Source organism: Scomber japonicus, chromosome 2 (genome assembly GCF_027409825.1).
Source record: "Scomber japonicus isolate fScoJap1 chromosome 2, fScoJap1.pri, whole genome shotgun sequence".
Lineage (NCBI taxonomy): Eukaryota > Metazoa > Chordata > Actinopteri > Scombriformes > Scombridae > Scomber > Scomber japonicus.
In genome coordinates this window covers 38,838,990-38,858,740 of record NC_070579.1, presented here as the reverse complement: position 1 = coordinate 38,858,740, position 19,751 = coordinate 38,838,990, and the positions used below count along the sequence as shown (strand labels likewise).

General features: G+C 38.3%; 1 protein-coding gene across 1 annotated transcript in view; it reads right to left on the bottom strand.

Moving 5' to 3' along the window:
* LOC128366986 (uncharacterized) overlaps positions 1-19,751 on the bottom strand; it is a 54,702-nt gene that overhangs the window by 31,278 nt on the left and 3,673 nt on the right. Inside the window, exon 5 of the mRNA XM_053327747.1 lies at positions 19,213-19,376. Within this exon, the coding sequence (XP_053183722.1) occupies positions 19,213-19,376 (164 nt within the window). The remainder of the gene's footprint in view (positions 1-19,212; positions 19,377-19,751) is intronic.

Sequence of the window (19,751 nt, the reverse complement as noted above, 5' to 3'; positions counted from 1 at the left end):
AATATTAGTTTTTGTTCTAACTCAGTATATTAGTTAACCTCTTCACTAGAACCTGATCACATTTCATTTTGTTCTTGCAGCTTTCTGCTCGTCCAAACTCTCCATTAAGACACAAAACCCTCATTTAAATACTGCTGTCTGTTCCTGTTGCTCCTGTTTTCATTTACAGTTATTCTTAGTAGATCACCTTCAAAACACACGCAAACTAAACGCATCTATTGCACTGTGCACGCAAGTTAGTACCCACTAATTGGTAAATCAGGCCCTGAGTGTAGAACAACTTTATCAACACTTGTAACAGACTTTGATATGTCCGTTACACACCCTGCAGTGTTGGATCGTAACACATCATTTTGTAGTGCATCACACTTGTGTACTGTCTTACTGGAAGTTGGATGGGGGTTATCAGTTAAGTCTCAGTGTGTTCAGTGGTGCAGTACATGATAACTTGGTGTTGGTACACAATAAGATGAAAAATGTGACTCTAGGTCCTGATTCACAACAAGCTGATCAACTTAAAATATTTACAAGATATTCACCAAAGTTGAGCTGGAATTGAAGTGAATGGGATAGATCATTTCTCTGGTCTTGTCTGGTCTGATCTGATTAAAAAAACATGCAAACCACTGTAGTAGGCATGTTTCTTCACACTCACAAAGGATTTTGAGAGTCTTCAAAGGACCAGTGTGTGGGTTTTAGTAGCATCTAGCGGTGAGGTTGAAGTTTGCAACCACCTGAATACTCCCCTCAACCCTCCCCTTTCAAGCATATAGGAGTAAGTGGCCTTTTAACTTGCAAACAAAATGAAAGGCCCTCTCTAGAGCCAGTGTTTAGTTTGTCTGTTCTGGGCTACTGTATAGAAACATGGCAGTCCAACATGGTGGCCTCCATGGAAGAGGACTCGCTCTCTATGTAAATATAAATGGCTCATTCTAAGATTACGAAAACACAACCATTCCATTTTCTTTAGGTGATAATAATACTATATTAGATAAAGAGGGATATTTCCAAATCTTCATCTGCAGCTAGATGATTTGAACTCGAGATTCTTGGTTGACAACTTGATTGACTATATGCTGTATGTGCTTCATAAACATTTCATTTTTTTACTGTTGATGTCACACTCTGTGTAGCAGCTGCACTGACATGACTTTATAGGGACAGGTGGTGTGCGGTGTCAGTCTAGAACAACTATTTTAAGCGTCATCACAACTAGAATAAATTTATGAATCACATGAGCAGCGGATACCAGAACGATGACCATCTGCATACTTTACATAGTACATACTACATATTCTTTCACCTCTGAAAGTCAAATTGTGTCAAAGACCCTGCATTCTTGTCTAATTGTGTCTTCAAAATTTATAGACTATTTTACTGCTGGCACACTTCTGAATGACCAAGGCCACAAGGTCGTCTAAACAGCGAATGGGCAGTCGTTAACTTTTCAAGTACTAACATGGGTTCAGTGTTAAATATGGTTCGCTTTAGAGCAAAGGTTGAGGCTAATTTTAGGGATGAAAGTTGGTTTTTGTGCCAATGATAGATCCAGGATTCAGGTAAAGGACAGGTGACAAACATGGTCAAGGGAAGTTGTGAGTATAGAAAGTGTATGGATAGAACGCCCAATGAGTGTGTGCTTACAGTATATCTGTCTATAAACCAGAGAAGCTTATCGTGTTGTCAAAGAGGATTATATGAAATTCTAACTCTAGCTTACTAAAAGATCAACCTGCTCCCAGCCTTGCATCTCAAATCTACCGAGCACATTGAAACAACAACTGTTGACTCAAGAAAAGGTGAAGTGTATTCAATATGCTTTGGAAGCTCTCATTAACTGTGTGTAAGGTGTGGTTTGAGATGTCTAAAGGCAAACATTTTAAAAACTGTTCCAAATGGCGACACTCAAAGGCGAGGTTAGGAACCTGCTGTCAAAGGGAGGGGAACGATATTATGAACTTTGTAAATTGGGATAACGGTGCTCTGATATAGTATTTGTGTGGCGAATATAATTCCTATATAAAAAAATTATTTATGTTCTCGAAAGAAAGAAAAAAACTGTTTGTGCTCAAAATGTCCCACAGTGTGCTTAGAGTGAAGACACAGCTGTCCTCATATGGCCTGAGTAAACTGTAGATGGGTATGTGACAGATAAAGGTTTGAAAGATGAGCAATAAAAAAAATAGATTTAAAAGCAGCATCAGCATGAGCTTTATTTAATATAAAAGGTTATAATGTAAGATCATGCCAAACTAGTTGATATGGTGTTTTATTGACTATTTACTGTTTTTAAGCAAGTTCAATTATTTGGTACAAAGTTTTTATGGTTACACCACTTAGACATTTTGGCCATAATGCTCTAATATATTCTCTCAAAATGGATTAAATGCAGAAATGTGATGCTGGGTCCACAAAAAAGAATGTGTTATTCATACGTTTATTTTCACATTTTAACCCTTTAAATCTGACTAAACCACATGGATACAAAAAAAGTAATTGACCCATATACTGTGGTTAAATGTGTTCTGCTGGTGCATTGGACATTGATGGGAAATCATATGAAAGTTGCTTATTCTTGCCATTTAAAAGCAAAATCCAACAATATGCAGGACGTGAGAAATGTGTCAGTTTATAATTTAACTCTTCATCTATTAAATATAATTGGACGCCACGGGTGTGGATGTGATTTGTGTTTTTCCTGTGGTCTGTCCACGCTGTTTCTCAGGCTTCCACCCTCTACTTATCTTCCCCTCACTCCCTGTGTGTCAGGTGAGATGTCTGCTATATTATCTGTCTCATGACCAACATCCCAGAACGTCTGAGGACAGGCCAGAGCGGCTGCTCGTCGTAAAGCTGTCCGTGATTTGTAGCAGTGGGGTCACGGGGGACCCCTCTCCTCTCTCGTGCACTGGAAACACTACACTCATTCCTTTTCAATCTATGTATATTTCTACTTGAGACAGCAACCATTAGCAGGTGGTCCATCGCCAATGCCAGGTGGTCTGTGGACTGTAAAAAACTACGTCAGTGAAGTTAAGTTAAGGTTAACCAACTAATTGCTGTCAGCTAGTTCTACAAGCATGTCTCTGAGTCCTGACATGTGACTCACACACACACACACACACACACACACACACCGATCAGTTTCTAATGACAGCCGCATCACTTTCATAGTCACATGCATGCAACTCCACTTTTAGTCATAGCAGGAGAAAAATCAGTGTAGCTGTGAAAGACCGTTGTGGGTATAAAATAAAAAATATCACCAATTGATCAAATTATTTTCATCAATAACACAGTTATCCTGAACACTCAGTACATGGTGTTGTTGGTGTCAAAGACAACCCTACATCCAACACTTTTAAAATCCAGACACCAGATGAAACATTTTAATAAACCACACTGGGAACACTGGGAATGACTGAATTTAACTTGTAAAGTAGACACTTCAATGTCACACAGTTGGTTGGAGGCGTTGGAAATGTTACGAAAATGCCATATGTCCAGACCCAGCATGGTTTTTGGGTCAACTTTTTATTCCATGTAGGTACATAAATGCATAATGTAACTAAAATATGATTATAATCATATTATATGTTATCTTAATGTATCCTTGTAGACACAGTAGAAAAGATGACACACACACACACACGCGGGCAAACACACATACACACGCGCATGCCTTATCCAAGAATAGCAATGATGTCAGTGATGAAGTAGGAAGTATGCAAGACTAGATAGTGTCATGACACGGAGCCAGAGAAGAGTGTTAGATCACTCATAATGCTTTCCTCAAGTCTGAAATATACTTAAGGGTGAGAGGAGAGTGTGAAAAGACATGATAATAATAATAATAATAATAATAATAATAATAATAATAATAATAATAATAATAATAATAATAATAATAATGGCAAACCAGAAACAAAATTAAGGTAAAGTTAAGATAAAGTTAAAGCAAGACAACACAAAAAGACAGTAGGCAAAATGGTAAAGAAAGATAAAGACGGTGAAAGAGATTTTTATGAAAAAATAAAAAAAATAAAAGCAATAAAAAGATGACATCACATAAAAGCAAGTCTATAAAGTGGGTTTGAAGAGGTGCTTTAAAAGAAGTCACTGATTCTGCGGGCCTTTTCTCCTCAGGCAAGTCGTTTCTAAAGCTGAGGGACCCTGATGGCAAAAGCACAATCACCTTTACATTTAAGCCACAATTTTGCAACAGCCAGAAGGAAAACAGGCCTGAACAACTTTTTTGATCTGTGGTTCAAAGCTTAAATCTGAACCAGATAGTACCCTCAAATTTCTGGCAGCAGGCTATACATTAGCAGACAGGACCAAGGCCACTCTTAATGGGGCTGATAGGATTTGGGGGACTGAACAGCATGATTCCTGATTTTGAGTTGAGTTATGTGCAATCCAACAGCTGACATCACTGATACAATCTACAACAGCAGCTAGTCTTTTTGGGTCACCAGGTCTCAGAAGAAGAAGGTTTATCTGCTTGTCATCTTAATAGTAATGTGAAGAGACGATGGATGATTTGGCCAAATGGGAGCATGTCGATAGAAAATAAAATTGAACCTTCAGGTACACCACAGGAAAAGTTGTAGAAGATGAGCAACTGAGTAGATTCTTTCTAAAAGGTAAGAATAAAATCAGCTGAGTGCAATATCCCTGATGCCAAATGTCATAATCTACTGTGTCAAAAGCTGGACTTCCCAGTCAGCATGTCAATGTGGGCCCACGTGGGTTAAATGTGGGCTATGTGGCTATTGAGTGGGCATGAGCTTGAACTGGGCAAATTTTGCAGGTCCTATGTGTTTCAGTAAAATGGGCCCCACATGTGATGCCCAAGTGGGGTGGCTGTATGAGACCTATAAGGGATGAAAGTGGGCATGGGCATAAACAGGGCAAATTGTATGGGCCCCATATTGTTTCAGAAACATGGGCCCCACATCTGAATCCCATGTGGGCTGACTAAATGAGCCCCATTTAAGGTCCATTCTGATGGACAAACATGTCTACATGGGTCTCACCCAGTCAACCCAGTCAGAACCCACTTGAAGCCCAAATGGGCAAACACAGGTTGAACCACCATGGAAACTTTGGACAAACCCACTTGGGACCCATATTTGCAGTCCAAATTTAACCCTTATGGGGCCCACATGGACATGCTGGCTGCTTTGATAAAAATGGAACTTTAGAAATTGTTCTGAAATTATTGATGACAGAAGGATCAAGGTCATTTTTCTTTAAAAGAGGATGGACCACTGCATGTTTTAAAAATAGAAGAAGCTATTAATAATCAATAAAACACTGAGTCCAACTGTGTCAAAGCTGCAGCTAAAACAGACAGCCCTACTGGTATGTAAAACATGGTCTGGGGTGCAGGATTTTTGCCATATGTCCTTGACTCTAGTTATAAAAGAAATTAAAAACTCCTCACACATCTCTTTTGAGGCATTGGTAAAATGACAAGGGGGAGAGGGGGTGATGAGCGAGTCTATTACCTTGATTCAAATTCTTAGGGCTAGAACGACTTAATTCATTTAAATTAGGGAAGGATACTGTGGAAAGCGGTTTGGTATTACTATCATACAAATAGGTAATTCTACTGTGCTTTTTATCAAACAAACATTTACATACAAATACATCTATTCAAGTATTATACTTGGAAAACTGGAAGGTTTACATTGGTTGCACATGACCACATTAAGAGCTCCATGTGAACTGAAATGAACACATTGAACATTTGAATAGACAGAGGAGAATTTAGTGTTGCAGGAGTTTTATAGGCATTTTAATTCTTGTTTCTGTTGCGACATTGGGATCTTTTACAAAGCTACCAACTTTTCAAAGCCTGATGAGTGATGATACTAATGTGACTGCCATTTTAATTCTCTAGCCTACAGTTCTGTATATTGCCTGTTACTTTGAGGCACTGTTGGCATGGCTAACGCTTGTGTCTTGCTAAAGTACAGTGATGTTGGCATGGTACTGTATGTGTTCAGCCAACAATAAGCATTATCTGATCCTAGGTTGAAATCGGACATGACATTAGCGACATAACTTCTTGAAGTGATAAATAGTCTTAACTGCTACTGACAATCAGTATTGAAGTATGTGCGAGTGTGTTTGATGGAGAGAGAGAGAGAGAGAGAGAGAGAGAGAGAGAGAGAGAGAGAGAGAGAGAGAGAGAGAGAGAGAGAATGTTAAAGCATGCTGACAAGCAGAGGCTTATGGGATAAGCCTTCAAGATTAAAGCTGTCTACACTGTATGAAAAATGATTCCTTTCTAAAAAAAAAAAAACATGGAAATGACACAGAGGAAAACACACAAGTGTGAGTTTGTCACAAGTAAAGTATTATTACTGGCCCAGTAGTGGCTGATTCTTCTTGTTTCATACACATCCATTAACACCAATTTTATTCACAGTTTAACTGATACACACAATACATTCAAGGCTCATTGCGGTTCTTATTAGTAAAAGTTGCAAAATGCATACATACACAAAATCTACCAGGATCAACTTTTCAGGAAAATAATGGAGCAGGTCCCATCACCATGACAGTGCTATCTCACAGCTGATTTAGTTCATTTCACTGGACTGGTAAACTTTCATTTTATTTGACCATACCTAGTTTTTCAGCTTCATTCTTTTATTTCTTCACTCACACTCACACTCACATTGGACTGTTCCATGGACCCTAACCCCAACCCTAAGTTTATGTACTACTGATGTGCAATATATTTATGCAAATGTGTAATATACTTTTTTATACATAGGTTTTTTTTGTTTCCCCTGTTAAATATTCAGCACTTAAGAAAATCTGCCATTGCAACAGAATCACATTCTGATGTTCATTGTGTAGTGTATAATCTGAATAACAAATACAATCTATCTTATCTTATCTTATCTCATCTTATCTTATCTTATCTTATCTCATCTTATCTTATCTTATCTTATTTCATCTCACCTCATCTTATCTTATCTTATCTTATTTCATCTCACCTCATCTTATCTTATCTTATCGTGTAAATGGTACCTGAGATTTTACTGTGTTACATTTGGCTTTTTCACCATGATAGCTACAGACCTTGTTGTTGAAGGTCACAATTATGCTTACGCAAGCAGAAATGCATGGTAAGGTGTGCCAATGAACAGCACATGCAAAGCAGAGCAGCACTTAATTTCCCAACCAGGTCCATTACTTACTCTGTAGGAAAAGCTCTGAGTTTAACCACAAGAGTTGTGTTTAAAGCCATCACCCATTTTTGTAATCAGTTTAACCCATGGTTAGGTAAGTTAGAGAGACTAACTTACTGAGACTAGAGTGAGACTTAATACATGTCATGATTTTGCTGAGTGGTTGTTGTCGCACATTTAACAATTTTAAGGGTAACGCTGCGGGCCAAAAAAGAAACAGCGACAGCTTATAGGGTCAAAAATCTGTGTATCACTGTATCACCTTAAAATGTGCACATCTTGCCATCTTTACCTCCTTGTGAGGACATCACAAACATTGATTGGCTGAGACAGATGTTGTTTTATGGGACATCATAAATTGCTTGTCTCAGCACAACAAGCACTTGGCAAAGGTGCAGACCTAACAGGCAACACAAACAAGTTGACAAACCGTCAAGTGTTTATCCTCCTGGATGTTTATTTGACGTACTGTTTCAAGTTTTGATGACATTTTCAGCATTTTCAGCAATTCGAATTACAACCTTGTCAATCTGAACTTTTCAGAGTCTAAATTTTATATCTGTATCTTCTATTGCAATTATAAATCCTTCGTCAATAAAAAAATGTTTCCAGTGGTTGGTTTGTATATGTTTGACAGGGTTAGATGAGTATGCATATAGAACTGCATGCAAATATGGTAGTGGGTTAGAAGGTGAATAGGATGAACACTGGTATACATCACTGAAAATAGACTGTTTTACAGAGAGGCTGTAAAATAAGCATTTACACACTCGACCTCTGAACGGCTCTCACCCTCAACTCTACAGCCCTGTGTTGAGCTTCTAAACAGTCCTCAAGATGAAAGTGATTTTTAAATCTAAATATTTTATTTAGTAATAATAATTACAATATATTGCTTTATGGGTTTCACACAATGGTAAGAAGTACAAAAAGAAACGAAAAGACAGACCAATATATATATATATATATATATATATATCATATTTAATTTTACTGACTTTATGTACCTTAACTGAATATGATTTTGACCCTTATGCCTGTTACTCACTCAGGAGCTGGTTTTGTGATGTTCGTGCTGGTCCTCAGAGCTCGCCTCTTCTTGTTGGTCTTCTGCATCTCCAGAACACTCTAGAAATCGGGATCACCTCCCTTTAACATCCAGTGATTATAATTTAAATTGAAGGACAAAATGAGGAATAAAAGGACCCAGAGAATGAAGAGTAGTCCAAAAGGTGAAACTTTGAAAGGCCTTCCCTTAACAACTACAAAATCACAACAAGGAAAGTAACCCTTGACTTTTTTGTGTGCTGAACACTCCTCCATGTGCAGCCAGCACAGAACAAGTTCGAAGTGTGCCGACCTTGCTCCCTCTCTTTTTTCCCTCCTCCCGTCTCTGGCATTTCACATACACATACACACACCATTACACCCTTCTCCCTGTATCAGACAGACACACTGAACCAGTGTGAGGATTGTTTATTACCCCTTTGAACTGTCAGAAATTCATACCTCAACAGATAGTTCACCCCCAAATGAAAACAAATCTGTATTACCAGCAGTTCAAATCTAGTGTCTATAAGCCTAAAGCTGTGTCAAATGCATTACAGTTTGAGTTCCAGCACATGTTTAACACACTGAACATATTAATAGTAAACTATTACTATACACTTTAAACTGTAATATTACATTTCAGTAAGTCAGTCAGGCAGCATCCAGGGATAACCCTCTTTTCCAGGATGATTGGATTTACTGGGTCACAAGTCACGGAGATGCAGTCTCCAGTTACACCAGACAGCTGATTCAGAGATGAAATGGTGCAGCGTAGAGCGATAGCAAGAGTGAAGACGGGTTGGAATGATGTAAGAAGATAGAGTCAAGTAAATTTTTATTTATATAGCGCCAAGTCATAACAGAAGTTATCTAAGGGGACTTTTCACATAAAGCGCAGTCCTTAGTTTACCCAATATTCCCCCATGAGGAAGCACTGGACAACAGCAGCGAGGAAAAAGAAGATATCTCTAGGCGGCCGGCCATCTGTCATTTGTCAGGTTGAGACAGAAAGAAAGAGAGAGAGAGAAACACAAAGAAGCACAACAACAACAACAACAACAATAATAACAATAATAATACAAATATAATAATAATGATAGTGGTCCACCCACTACCCTAGCCAGCCATGTCCATGTTGAACCCATAAGGGTTAAATTTGGGCTGCAATATGGATCCCAAGTGGGTTTGTCCACAGTTTCCAGGGTGGCCCCACCTGTGTTTGCCCATTTAGGCTTCAAGTTGGTTCCGACTGGGTTTCAGGTGGGCCCAACTGGGTGAGACCCATGTAGGCCCCATATGTTTGCCGATATGGGCAGAATGGACCTTAACGTGGGTCCCATACAATTTGCCCTGTTTATGCCTATGCCCACTCAGTACCCACTTACATCCCTTATGGGACTCATACAGTCAGTCCACATGGGCTTCACATGTGGGGCCCATATTACTGAAACCATGTGGGACAGCACAATTTGCCCAGTTCAGGCCCTTGCCCACTCAGTACCCATGTAGCCGTCATTTAACCCATGTGGGGCCCACATGGACATGCTGGCTTGGTAGCAGTCTAAGCCTATGGCAGCATAACTAGGGGCTGGTCAAATGTAAGCTTGGCCAGCCCTAACCATGAGCCTTATCATAAAGGAAAGCCTACTCTTAAATGTAGAGAGGGTGTCTGCATTCCAGACCCAAAATGAAAGATGGTTCCTCAGGAGAGGAGCCTGATAACTGAAGGCTCTGCCTCCAATTATACTTTGAGAGACTCTAGGAAACCTAACTAGGGTTGTATTAAGGGAGTGGAAGTGGTAAGGTAATGGGGTACTGTGAAGATATGATGGCGTCTGATCATTAAGGGCTTTATGGGTGAGAGAGCAGTAATGTGTGTATTTGGGAAGTGAGAGGGGACTTTATTGATCAGAACAAGAAACAGTAGCCCACAATATAATACAATCAATTGCATTCTTGTCGAGGTAAGAAAAGCTCTGACCCATGGGTCATAAAAACCTTCCTTCTGGATTGCTGTAGATGGTTTTGCTTGTGTGTCATTTTAAAATGTTGCAACTCTGATGCACTTACTGTACATGGGTACTGCAGTGATATAGTATTGTGCTCTCATAAAGTTGGAGGATTTGAGCAGGGCAGCCACAGGCCAGTGCCTTGGTCAGGGGAAATCACATAGGAATTCCACTATGTAACATGCTTGAGGGAAATCTGGAAGAAAATCTACACAAACATGGAGAGAAAATGCAAACTCCAAATGGAAAGATGTGTCTTTAATGGAGACCCTGTTAACCACCATAAGGGGCATGGGTTGACATTTTAAAGTCTTCGTTATATATTGCATATGTGTACTTTTTTAATATATAATTTTTGACTACAAATGCTTTGATACTTTCTCTATAACTACTGCCAGATATGTAAATGAGTGATTTGGCTGTGTGTGTGCCTGTAAGCTGGCTTGTGGGTGTCCTAAGCAAAACACATAGTGACAGGTGTTGATTTATATGAGTGATGATGCGTCCATTTCTGCCTAGCCAAAAAAATGCAAAACCCTGACCAGCATGAAATTCCATCTGTGCTCAGGGTTTGTGTTGGTCAGTGTCTTTGCATGTGTGTGTCTGTGTCAGTGTTCGTCCCCTGTGCATGTGTGTAAGGTGAAATGTGTGTCTGAACCTTGTTTTAACAGCAAATGCACAAGAAATAACTTCTGTTTGATGTCAGTTATGAGAACGCTCAGTGAAGACGCATCAACCATATATAACCATTCAGGACACATTTTATTATAAGGGTTCAAATCATATATTTAATTATGCCTAACTGACAATGGTTTTATGTACGAATTAATGCAGGATGTTGCCCACCAAGTCACTTTGACTTCATGTAATTAATTCATACATGAATTATATGCAACATAATCAGCTCGATTCCTTTAAAAATTCACTTCAAAACCATTTGCCCAGTCTCTCTGATAAAAAATAGCGAATATGAGAATGAGAATAAACCCAATGGCATTTTTGACACATTTACAACATAGTGGGTGGAAGATAAGTTGTTTTTTAAAATTGTATTTGTGGTGTTTTTGAAGGCAGTACAGTGTAGTGTTGTAGAAAAAGATGTACTAAAACCAAAATGATCTAGGTAGGTAAAGGTTCATCATTACTTCACACAGGAGCTTTATTTGGTTATTTATTTATTTATTAGGATCCCCATTAGCTATTACAAATGATTATAGCCAGTGACGTGCGGTGAGGTTCATATCTGGTGAGGCACTGACTTCATCACAATCAGATTTACAAACATATGAACCCTACAGAGTAGCTTATTCACCATTTGATTGGCAGCAGTTAACAGGTTATGTTTAAAATCTCATATCAGCTTTCTTTACACATACAAACTGTAGCACACAAAAAACACATTTAATATAAAAACGTAATTTTGCAATGTAATCCTCCATACTGAAAAAAGGCCAGACAAGAAGGAAAAAAACGGAAGACTTGCCGACTTGCTCACTGTAGTTGTAGCTGACTGTCACTTATTCTGCAGCTAATGAGTCGTAATAAGAATCACTGGGATCAGGAGCGCCCCCTGCCATGAGAACTGCCTCACTTAGTGACTTTTTGCAGCCGTGCTGCTCAGCACACGAAACACGCTACAAACACTGTACATTATATCATCAGCTACACTATGGAAATTTAGTTCATATAGTAAAAGTGTTTGAACATGTTAATAGCGACATACAGACAGATAGCTGTACAGCTGTACTGTCTCACTGCATAGCATGCCAGCGCAGTAAGCTGAGTCATTGCGCAATCCATGGTGAGGCTCGTCTCGCTGCTGCCTCACTGCGCGTCTCTTTTCAGTGTTTGATCAGTACATGTGAAAATTCAGCGATTTTGAATTAAAAATAATCCGAAACTGGTAAAGTTAGATAGAAAATAACGTTATAGTGCAAATCACTGGACAAATATAACCATTTATTATTTTTTTCATTTTTAAGTCTTTTTCCATGATAACAGGTGCCTCCCCTGACCGCACGTCACTGATTATAGCTATTCTTCCTTGTGTCCAAATAGATCAGACAAGAAAAATACATGATAAGGTTAGCAAGAAAGGAAAAAAAGAACACAAAAATAAAATACAAAATGATATAAAAACAAAACATTATTACCTAATATAAAACACATACACTCTCCATCTACACTACAGCAAAAAAGGAGTTAGATAAATATGATCAACAATACATATGAAAGCCCATTTTTATGACAACAGATTATTCAATTATTTATCATGCTTGTAAAATTTTTAGTCTTTTTTTAAAAGTACATTCTATCTTTAATTTCTGTGATCTCTAAGAGTATGACAATTGCATTTAATCTATGTCCTGGCACTGTGAATCAACCTATCACTACATACCTGCTGTTATATCTATGTCTATTACAAGTGTAATGTGTAAGTTTATGTAAGTTTTTGTTCTTAAACAAATATTATTAAGGAATAGCGTGAGACAAGCTGACAATCTATGATCCACTATTAGCCATGAAAGGCTGTGATGCATTTTTAACACGTTGGACCTATTTTTGCAGGTCAAGATGGGCTGCCTTGTTTTGCTCTATTTGTAGTTTCCCCAGATCCTTTTTAGCCTCACTGGACCACACAGTTGGACAGTAATTAAGGCCTGGATGACCTAGGTCACCATTACTGACATGACTTGTGTCTCCCAAGTGAAATCACATTATGATTTCTCATTTGTAAATGATTACTTAACGAATATTCACTAAAAGGAGGTATTTGCTACTTTAAAAGGGATAAATTGGACAATGGAACTTGGTATGCATATGCCATGCCTTCGTAGGCAAAGCACAGTAAATTATCAATATACCAACAATCAAATATCCCTAAAGAATATCTACACATAAAGTAGTGGCTGTAAAATCTACCTTGATCTTTGTGAATGCGGACCATCCTTATGACCCATTTTGAATTTCCTTTCTTAATAGTGGTGCAAAAGATTTGCATACATTTGACATTACAATGCCTCTGAATAGAGGAGGACACTCCCTGAATTGGAGCCTGTAGCCTTGGACTACAGTTTCCATGATCTACTGTTATGCTGTTCATGTCTGCCAAAAAGTTTCGCTCAAGGCTAGTCTGCTTAGCATTTGTGGCATAGCAGTGCCCACTGCTGGCAGACTGGAGCACTGCCCAAATCATGTCTGACAGGCTGAATTTAAAGGGGGCTATTATCTTTATTTCCACTGCTATATTTCAATTCTGAGAATCCACAAGAGTGGCTTTGCATTGCATTACAGTTAGGTTAGCTCCTGTCTCTTTAAGACCCCACTCCTGATGAGCCCACTCTGTTCTGATTGGCCAGCTTCCTGAAAGCCTGCTGAGGGTCAGCACATATTAGAGTAAAGTTACCCCCGATGCAAAACCAACATTTCTTGCTTTCGCTGCTTCATATTGAAAGCTTTAAAATGACACAAGACGTTTATTGTAAGGAATTCAGAGGAAATTTAATTAGCAAAGCTAAAACCAAACAACACAACAAGATATGGAGATATTTGGAGCTCTTTGTTCAGCAGATCTGTTAGAAATACTGCAGGGAGCTATAGTACAAGCAGAAACAGCAACATTGATGAGGTTTGATGAACAGCTGCAGATGACCAGCACACCTTTAAAATGCCAATAATTTATTTTACGTTTTGTGGTGAGGAAAAACACTCACAGCGTGCCCGCTTAACGTCTGTCATGGCTTTGCGTGTCTACCCCTAAAACACCATTATGTTAGTGGTGTGGCGCTGTGAACTTAGGTGCTGTGCTTGGAGCAGATGACCATATAAAGAAAGCCATCACGAGTCGATGTAAACTCAGACAGAAAGTAGAAAAAAACGCTGGAAAAGTGTTCAGAGCAGTCTTAATCTTGTGCTTTTTGCTCACAGGTTTTACTTCTACATATATTTACCCCATTATATGGCACTTTGTCCATTATAATTTAATATGAACATCTGGCATTGTAACATTATACCACTGAAAATAAGGAAACGTATAATCGGTCCCCTTTAGGAGAAGAAAAGGGACTATTCCTTTATTATTTCTGCCATTTGAGGGAACAGTGTGGGGCAGTGCTAGTCCTTTATTGACACACAGGTTTTCTGAACATTGTGATCATGGGAACATGCCATTACCTTTAGTAAATTTGAACAAGGACATGACATTCCTCTTTGGGAATATTTGGCAGCTGAAAACAATCTCTGACATGGTGAGGGACAATGAGTGTGGGGTCTTGACAGATTGTGCTTGAGTGCAACTGTTGGCTCAATCAAGGTTTCTTGGTTTTGCCCTGTAGGTCAATAGCATAAGGGGTGACCCCAAGTGTTCCAATGAGAGTCTGTCCCGTCTGCCCCCCTGGGGAGAGCTAGACAGAAGACTGATTCCTCCTTCCCACTATGGTGGATGATTTAGTGTCTGTTTGCTTTATGTCAAAATGGTGTGAAGGCCACACATACTGTTTCGACTGGGACTGAGACCGCCACTCTGGTGTGGATGTCAATCACGTGTGAGAATAGTCCTCTTCTGGGTCTCTTCTGTGCTGTACACCATGGATGTGTGGATGTTAGTGTTACTGGTTACTAGTTCAGATGTGCGTAAAAATGACTGGGAAGAGTCAAACACAATATTTCCCCGTTCTTCCTTCTCTGAATGCATCGGGTTGGAATTTTCTTCAGAGCCTGTCCAAACAAGCCAGAGGGCTCAACGGCTTGGTGGACAAATTCAACCATAATCTCAGCCATGTAATTTCCCATGAGAATGGCCACTGTGGAGAGCTGGAGAGTGAATCCAGCAGTTCTGTTCTGCCTACTGCCTTCATTAACCAAGTGGCATTCTCCTTGCTTGATAGGGTTGCATGTAGATCTTGCAACTTTTCCACCTGATAAACCTGTAGCATGTTCTGTGTACAAATGGTCATATTTCCTAAAGCTGGGAGGATGAATCTGCACTGGTTATTGGGAAAAGTGGGTTTGTTGTTTGAAGTGTTAGGTCTTGGTGCCAAGAGGATAGCCAGTGCCTTGTCGATTGCAAAGTGGCGGAGGAGATGCCCTGACTGCATGAGTTTAGGTATAAGGCCACGGGGAAAAAAGACAATTTGTTTCTTACTATTGTGAGCAGGAGAAAGTAATTCTTTGTGAGCAGAGTTAGCTGCAATGTCTGAAAATAATATACATTTAAATATATATGATATCATACCAAAATCATTAATATACCAAATGAAGAACTTTGGCCTTAAAACAGAGCTGTGTGAAACTCCAAACTTGTAATAACTAGGAATCTGTGTTCATTTCTTAACAATGATGATTTCCCTAATATAATATCTATTCAATTTCTTCAGTAACAATTTATCATCAATTGCATCAAAAGCTTTCTTGAGATCAACAAAGGGTGTTTATGGATAAATGGATGTATAAAAATGCATTCTATGGGTACTCATGAGTGTCTCCCCTCACATGCATGCCCATTTTATGCTAATTCCATGCAGTTTTGTGCATATAATATAAATGTGTTATTTTTTCCTGTTCTAAAAAATGTGTATTTGCTGTATACAGGGGTTCCTAAACAGTCTTGGATAGGACTGGAAAGCTGAGACTCTTGTGGATTTAATTAGATCAATTGTATTCATGTCTGATTATATTAGTCTCCATAGTAACCATTTCATTATAGTGAGACCATTTTTTGAAATGTGGCCTGACAACCACAATCTAGAGACCTATAGGGAGTTCAGAGGATGTATGGCTGTCCTAGATATATTGACGATAAGGTTTCTCAGCAATGTTCAGAACCTTAACCCTAACCCTTGCCATCCAATCACCGAAAATCTCCAAATGTCAAAGGTCACAGCATTATTTTTTTCGGTGTTGTTCCTCAATGCCTTGGTGTCTTAATGTGGTATTTTGGAGGGATTTCTGACAATTTTTATCAGTTCTCAAGTGGTCAAAATTTGCTACATTTTGCACCAAATCTGTGTAACAAATCAATCCAAAGATTGTTGCAACAACTTAATGAGACATAATTGGACATAATTGACTGTCATAATTTTCCATTAAAATTAAAGTTATGTTCATATTTTTTCTGCCTAGCTTCAGACAAACAAACACAAAATACAGACACACCCACAAGAGGGGAAGGGGAACAGAAAACAGGCTCCTAGGCCATGACAAATAAGGGAATGGACAAATGACAGTAAAAAAAGTATTTATTGTAATGAAGAAAGCAACTGAATAAATAACAGCTGAGAGAGAGTCCAAACAATGCTGGCAATTGGCCTTTTAAGCTATGGTTAGGCCCAGGTCTGAATGTGGCTGGCTGCCACGTTCCCACGGATACCTTTATGGACACAAAGGAATATAACAGTAAACAATACATTAAAGATAGGTAAGGCAGGGGCTGTCACACTATATCATACTATATCATTAATAAAGATCTTTTTCATATGGGTGTTGAAGGTGGTGCACCCTGCCCACCACTTGAAACAAGTTCCCATGGCTACAATAAACACATTGTTCAGACAACAAAGATGGACATAATCTACCTCAAATGTAAAAAATGGCACTTTAGAAATGAAACAATATTTTTATACTAATATGCTAATATATTAATAATTATGTTCATTATTTGAATGGCAACACTGACTAATTTTATTTGGTGCTAAGTTTGAGATAAATGTTTATTTAATAAAGGCTTATAAATGGAACATTTATATAACTTAGATCCCATAGTTCTCATGTTGTTTTTAATGGAAGTCATTACACTTGACTCTTCATTGGAAGTAGTTTTTAATAAATCACATTATTTTCCTTTGCTTGCAATTTTTGTCCCAGTTCCTGCGGTTTTACCACAAAAATACATAGCAAACTGTACTTGCTATTTTTGAGAAAAGCCACAAAATCAAGCAGTTTTGACAGTCAAAAAAAAACAAGACAAGAAATTTAAATTGTGGAGCGTGGAGGGAAAAGGATTGAGGGCTAAGGGAGGCTGGAGGCAGAAGGCTCTCAGAAGACAAAGGCTCTCAGAATTGTGTCCTTAATGGTGATGATGATGGTTGTCAACTATGTGCCTCTGATCATGGCTTTTGCTACGAAGTTATTTTCAGAACAGAATTTTGAACACATGTATCCCACTGTGTTCTTTTTCCGTCTCATTGGTAGTCTGGTGCAAGGTTTCTTCTTCCTATATCCATATATGCCTCCACCAATATACTGGAAGTAATAGGAATTTAGGTAGTGGTGACCAGAGCAGTAAAACACTCAAGAGTTTTCAAAGGTACCATTTCCTCATTAGAACATTCAAAAACCAAAATACTATGTACTGTGTAAGGTATTTATTAAGCTGCGTGTTATCATTGTTCATCTTTGGATTAAAAACAACACTACCATATAGTGTCAGTGTATTTACTTCTACAGTGGAATAATATTCTTCTACAAGTAGTCTACAAGTCTACAAGTAGAAAGTGGAGATCTAGCTATTACTTGATTCTATTAAGGAGAAGTAAGCTGTGTGGTATGTAAAACATGGCAAATTTGTTACTTTATGACTTATCTCTCATCCTAAATTCCCTTCTTGCAGTATTCAACCCGAACTGGTGACACTTTATTTTAATTCCTGTCAATCCCCCCCTTCAAAATTTGTATACATTTTGTAGTGTTTTTATAGTGTTAAAATCTAAATGGATTGTATAACAAATTCAAAGATATTTTAATGTTGACTTCACAGCTTGACAGTGTGTAACAAACCATTCGCTGTTTATATAACTTATAGCTCAAGTACTGTACTGTACTTAAGCACAATTTTGAGGTACTTGTACTGTATTTTACCAATTTTTTTCATTTGATGCTACATACATTATATTTCAGAGGGAGATATTGGACGTATTACTCCACTACATTAATCTGACAACTATAATTACAAAACTTTTCAGATTAAAAAAAAATCTCTTTGGAGCCTCATGTCATGTCTAAGATGTCTATAGGTAGTCAGCAGTTCCACCAGAGAGAGATTTTCCCCCGAACCTCTCATTTAAATATGTTAGAAGTTAGAAGAATTATCCAGTATTAGTTACTGTTTGGAAGGGCCCGACACCTTATGTTGGAAACCACTGGATTAAACTACCAAACTGCACAATGGTGCAATACTTACACATTGTTGCATCATTATTAACTCTCTAATAATGTTATAACAATTCAGGCAATTTTTCTGTTGAACAACCACTTTTACTTTTATTTCAGATGTTTTTAATGTTGAGGCATTTTGTTACTTTTACAGTAAAGTATCTGAGTACGTCCTCACCATTATTCACAGGTAGGTTTAAAACGGTTGAAAACATCAAGATCATTAACTGTTCACACACCAGTTATGTATGTTTCATAGAGGAAGTTTTATTTATACATTAACAAGCACTTAAAATGTAATTGCTTATAATTGCAAATGAATACACGATTAACCATAAGGATAAAGCATAAAGATCTGGATAAATACAGCTTTGTAAGGTGGTCCTCCACTGTCCTCTCATGCACAAGTAGACAGAAGCTGTAACAGTATTTTGCAGTCATATTTGTAAAAATTATTTTATATGTACTGTAGCTCCAGCTTGTGGTAGATATGATTGGTGCAGCTAATACCATCCATGATTTCTTGGAAGCTCTGTTCATCTTGAGATGACTGGTGCATGATGATGTTGGACAGAGGTCATTTTAACTAGGCTAAATAGATGATAAATAGATGACAGTAATAGTTATGGGAAAATTACATTTATTCTAAACTATCCACCAAAACAGTCACTAAATGGATTTGAGCATAAAACAATTGTAATTGTAATACAGAGATTTTGAAAGCTGTTGAAGATGAGTATTATGTAGCAAAGAGTCACATCATCATGTTCCACACTTGTATTTTTAGGTCTTACCAAGGTGCAAAATGTCAGAATCCAACAATGGTTTCTCACAGATCCACTGGGCTCTGACAGTACAGTTGGAATCATTCAAACCAATGAAATCCTTCATTGTACGGATATCACCACAGTCTTCTCCTCCATACGCATCATCAGGCTGGCCAGGGGCAAACTGCAACCTGCAGACAGACACTAATGTTAACTGTCCATATCAACATGACAGCAGGTATACTACAGTAGGGTTTATCCTGTGGGGAACATGAATGTCTGTACAAAACTCCATCGGAATCAATCTCATAGTTGTTGGGATATTTCAGTCAGGAACAAAGTGGTGGCCCATCTGACAGACCCTGACATCTATAGGGTTACACTGCTAGTATGGCTAAAACCTGCTATATGGTGTCAACTGGTGGATAAATAGATTAGATCATGTAAATTCATTGATGTTGGTCAGAGGTCATTTTCTGTTTTAATTGCACCCACCCAGCTATCATATCCATGTGGGCCCCATAAGGCTGCAATATGGGTCTCACATTGGTTTGTCCACAGTTTCC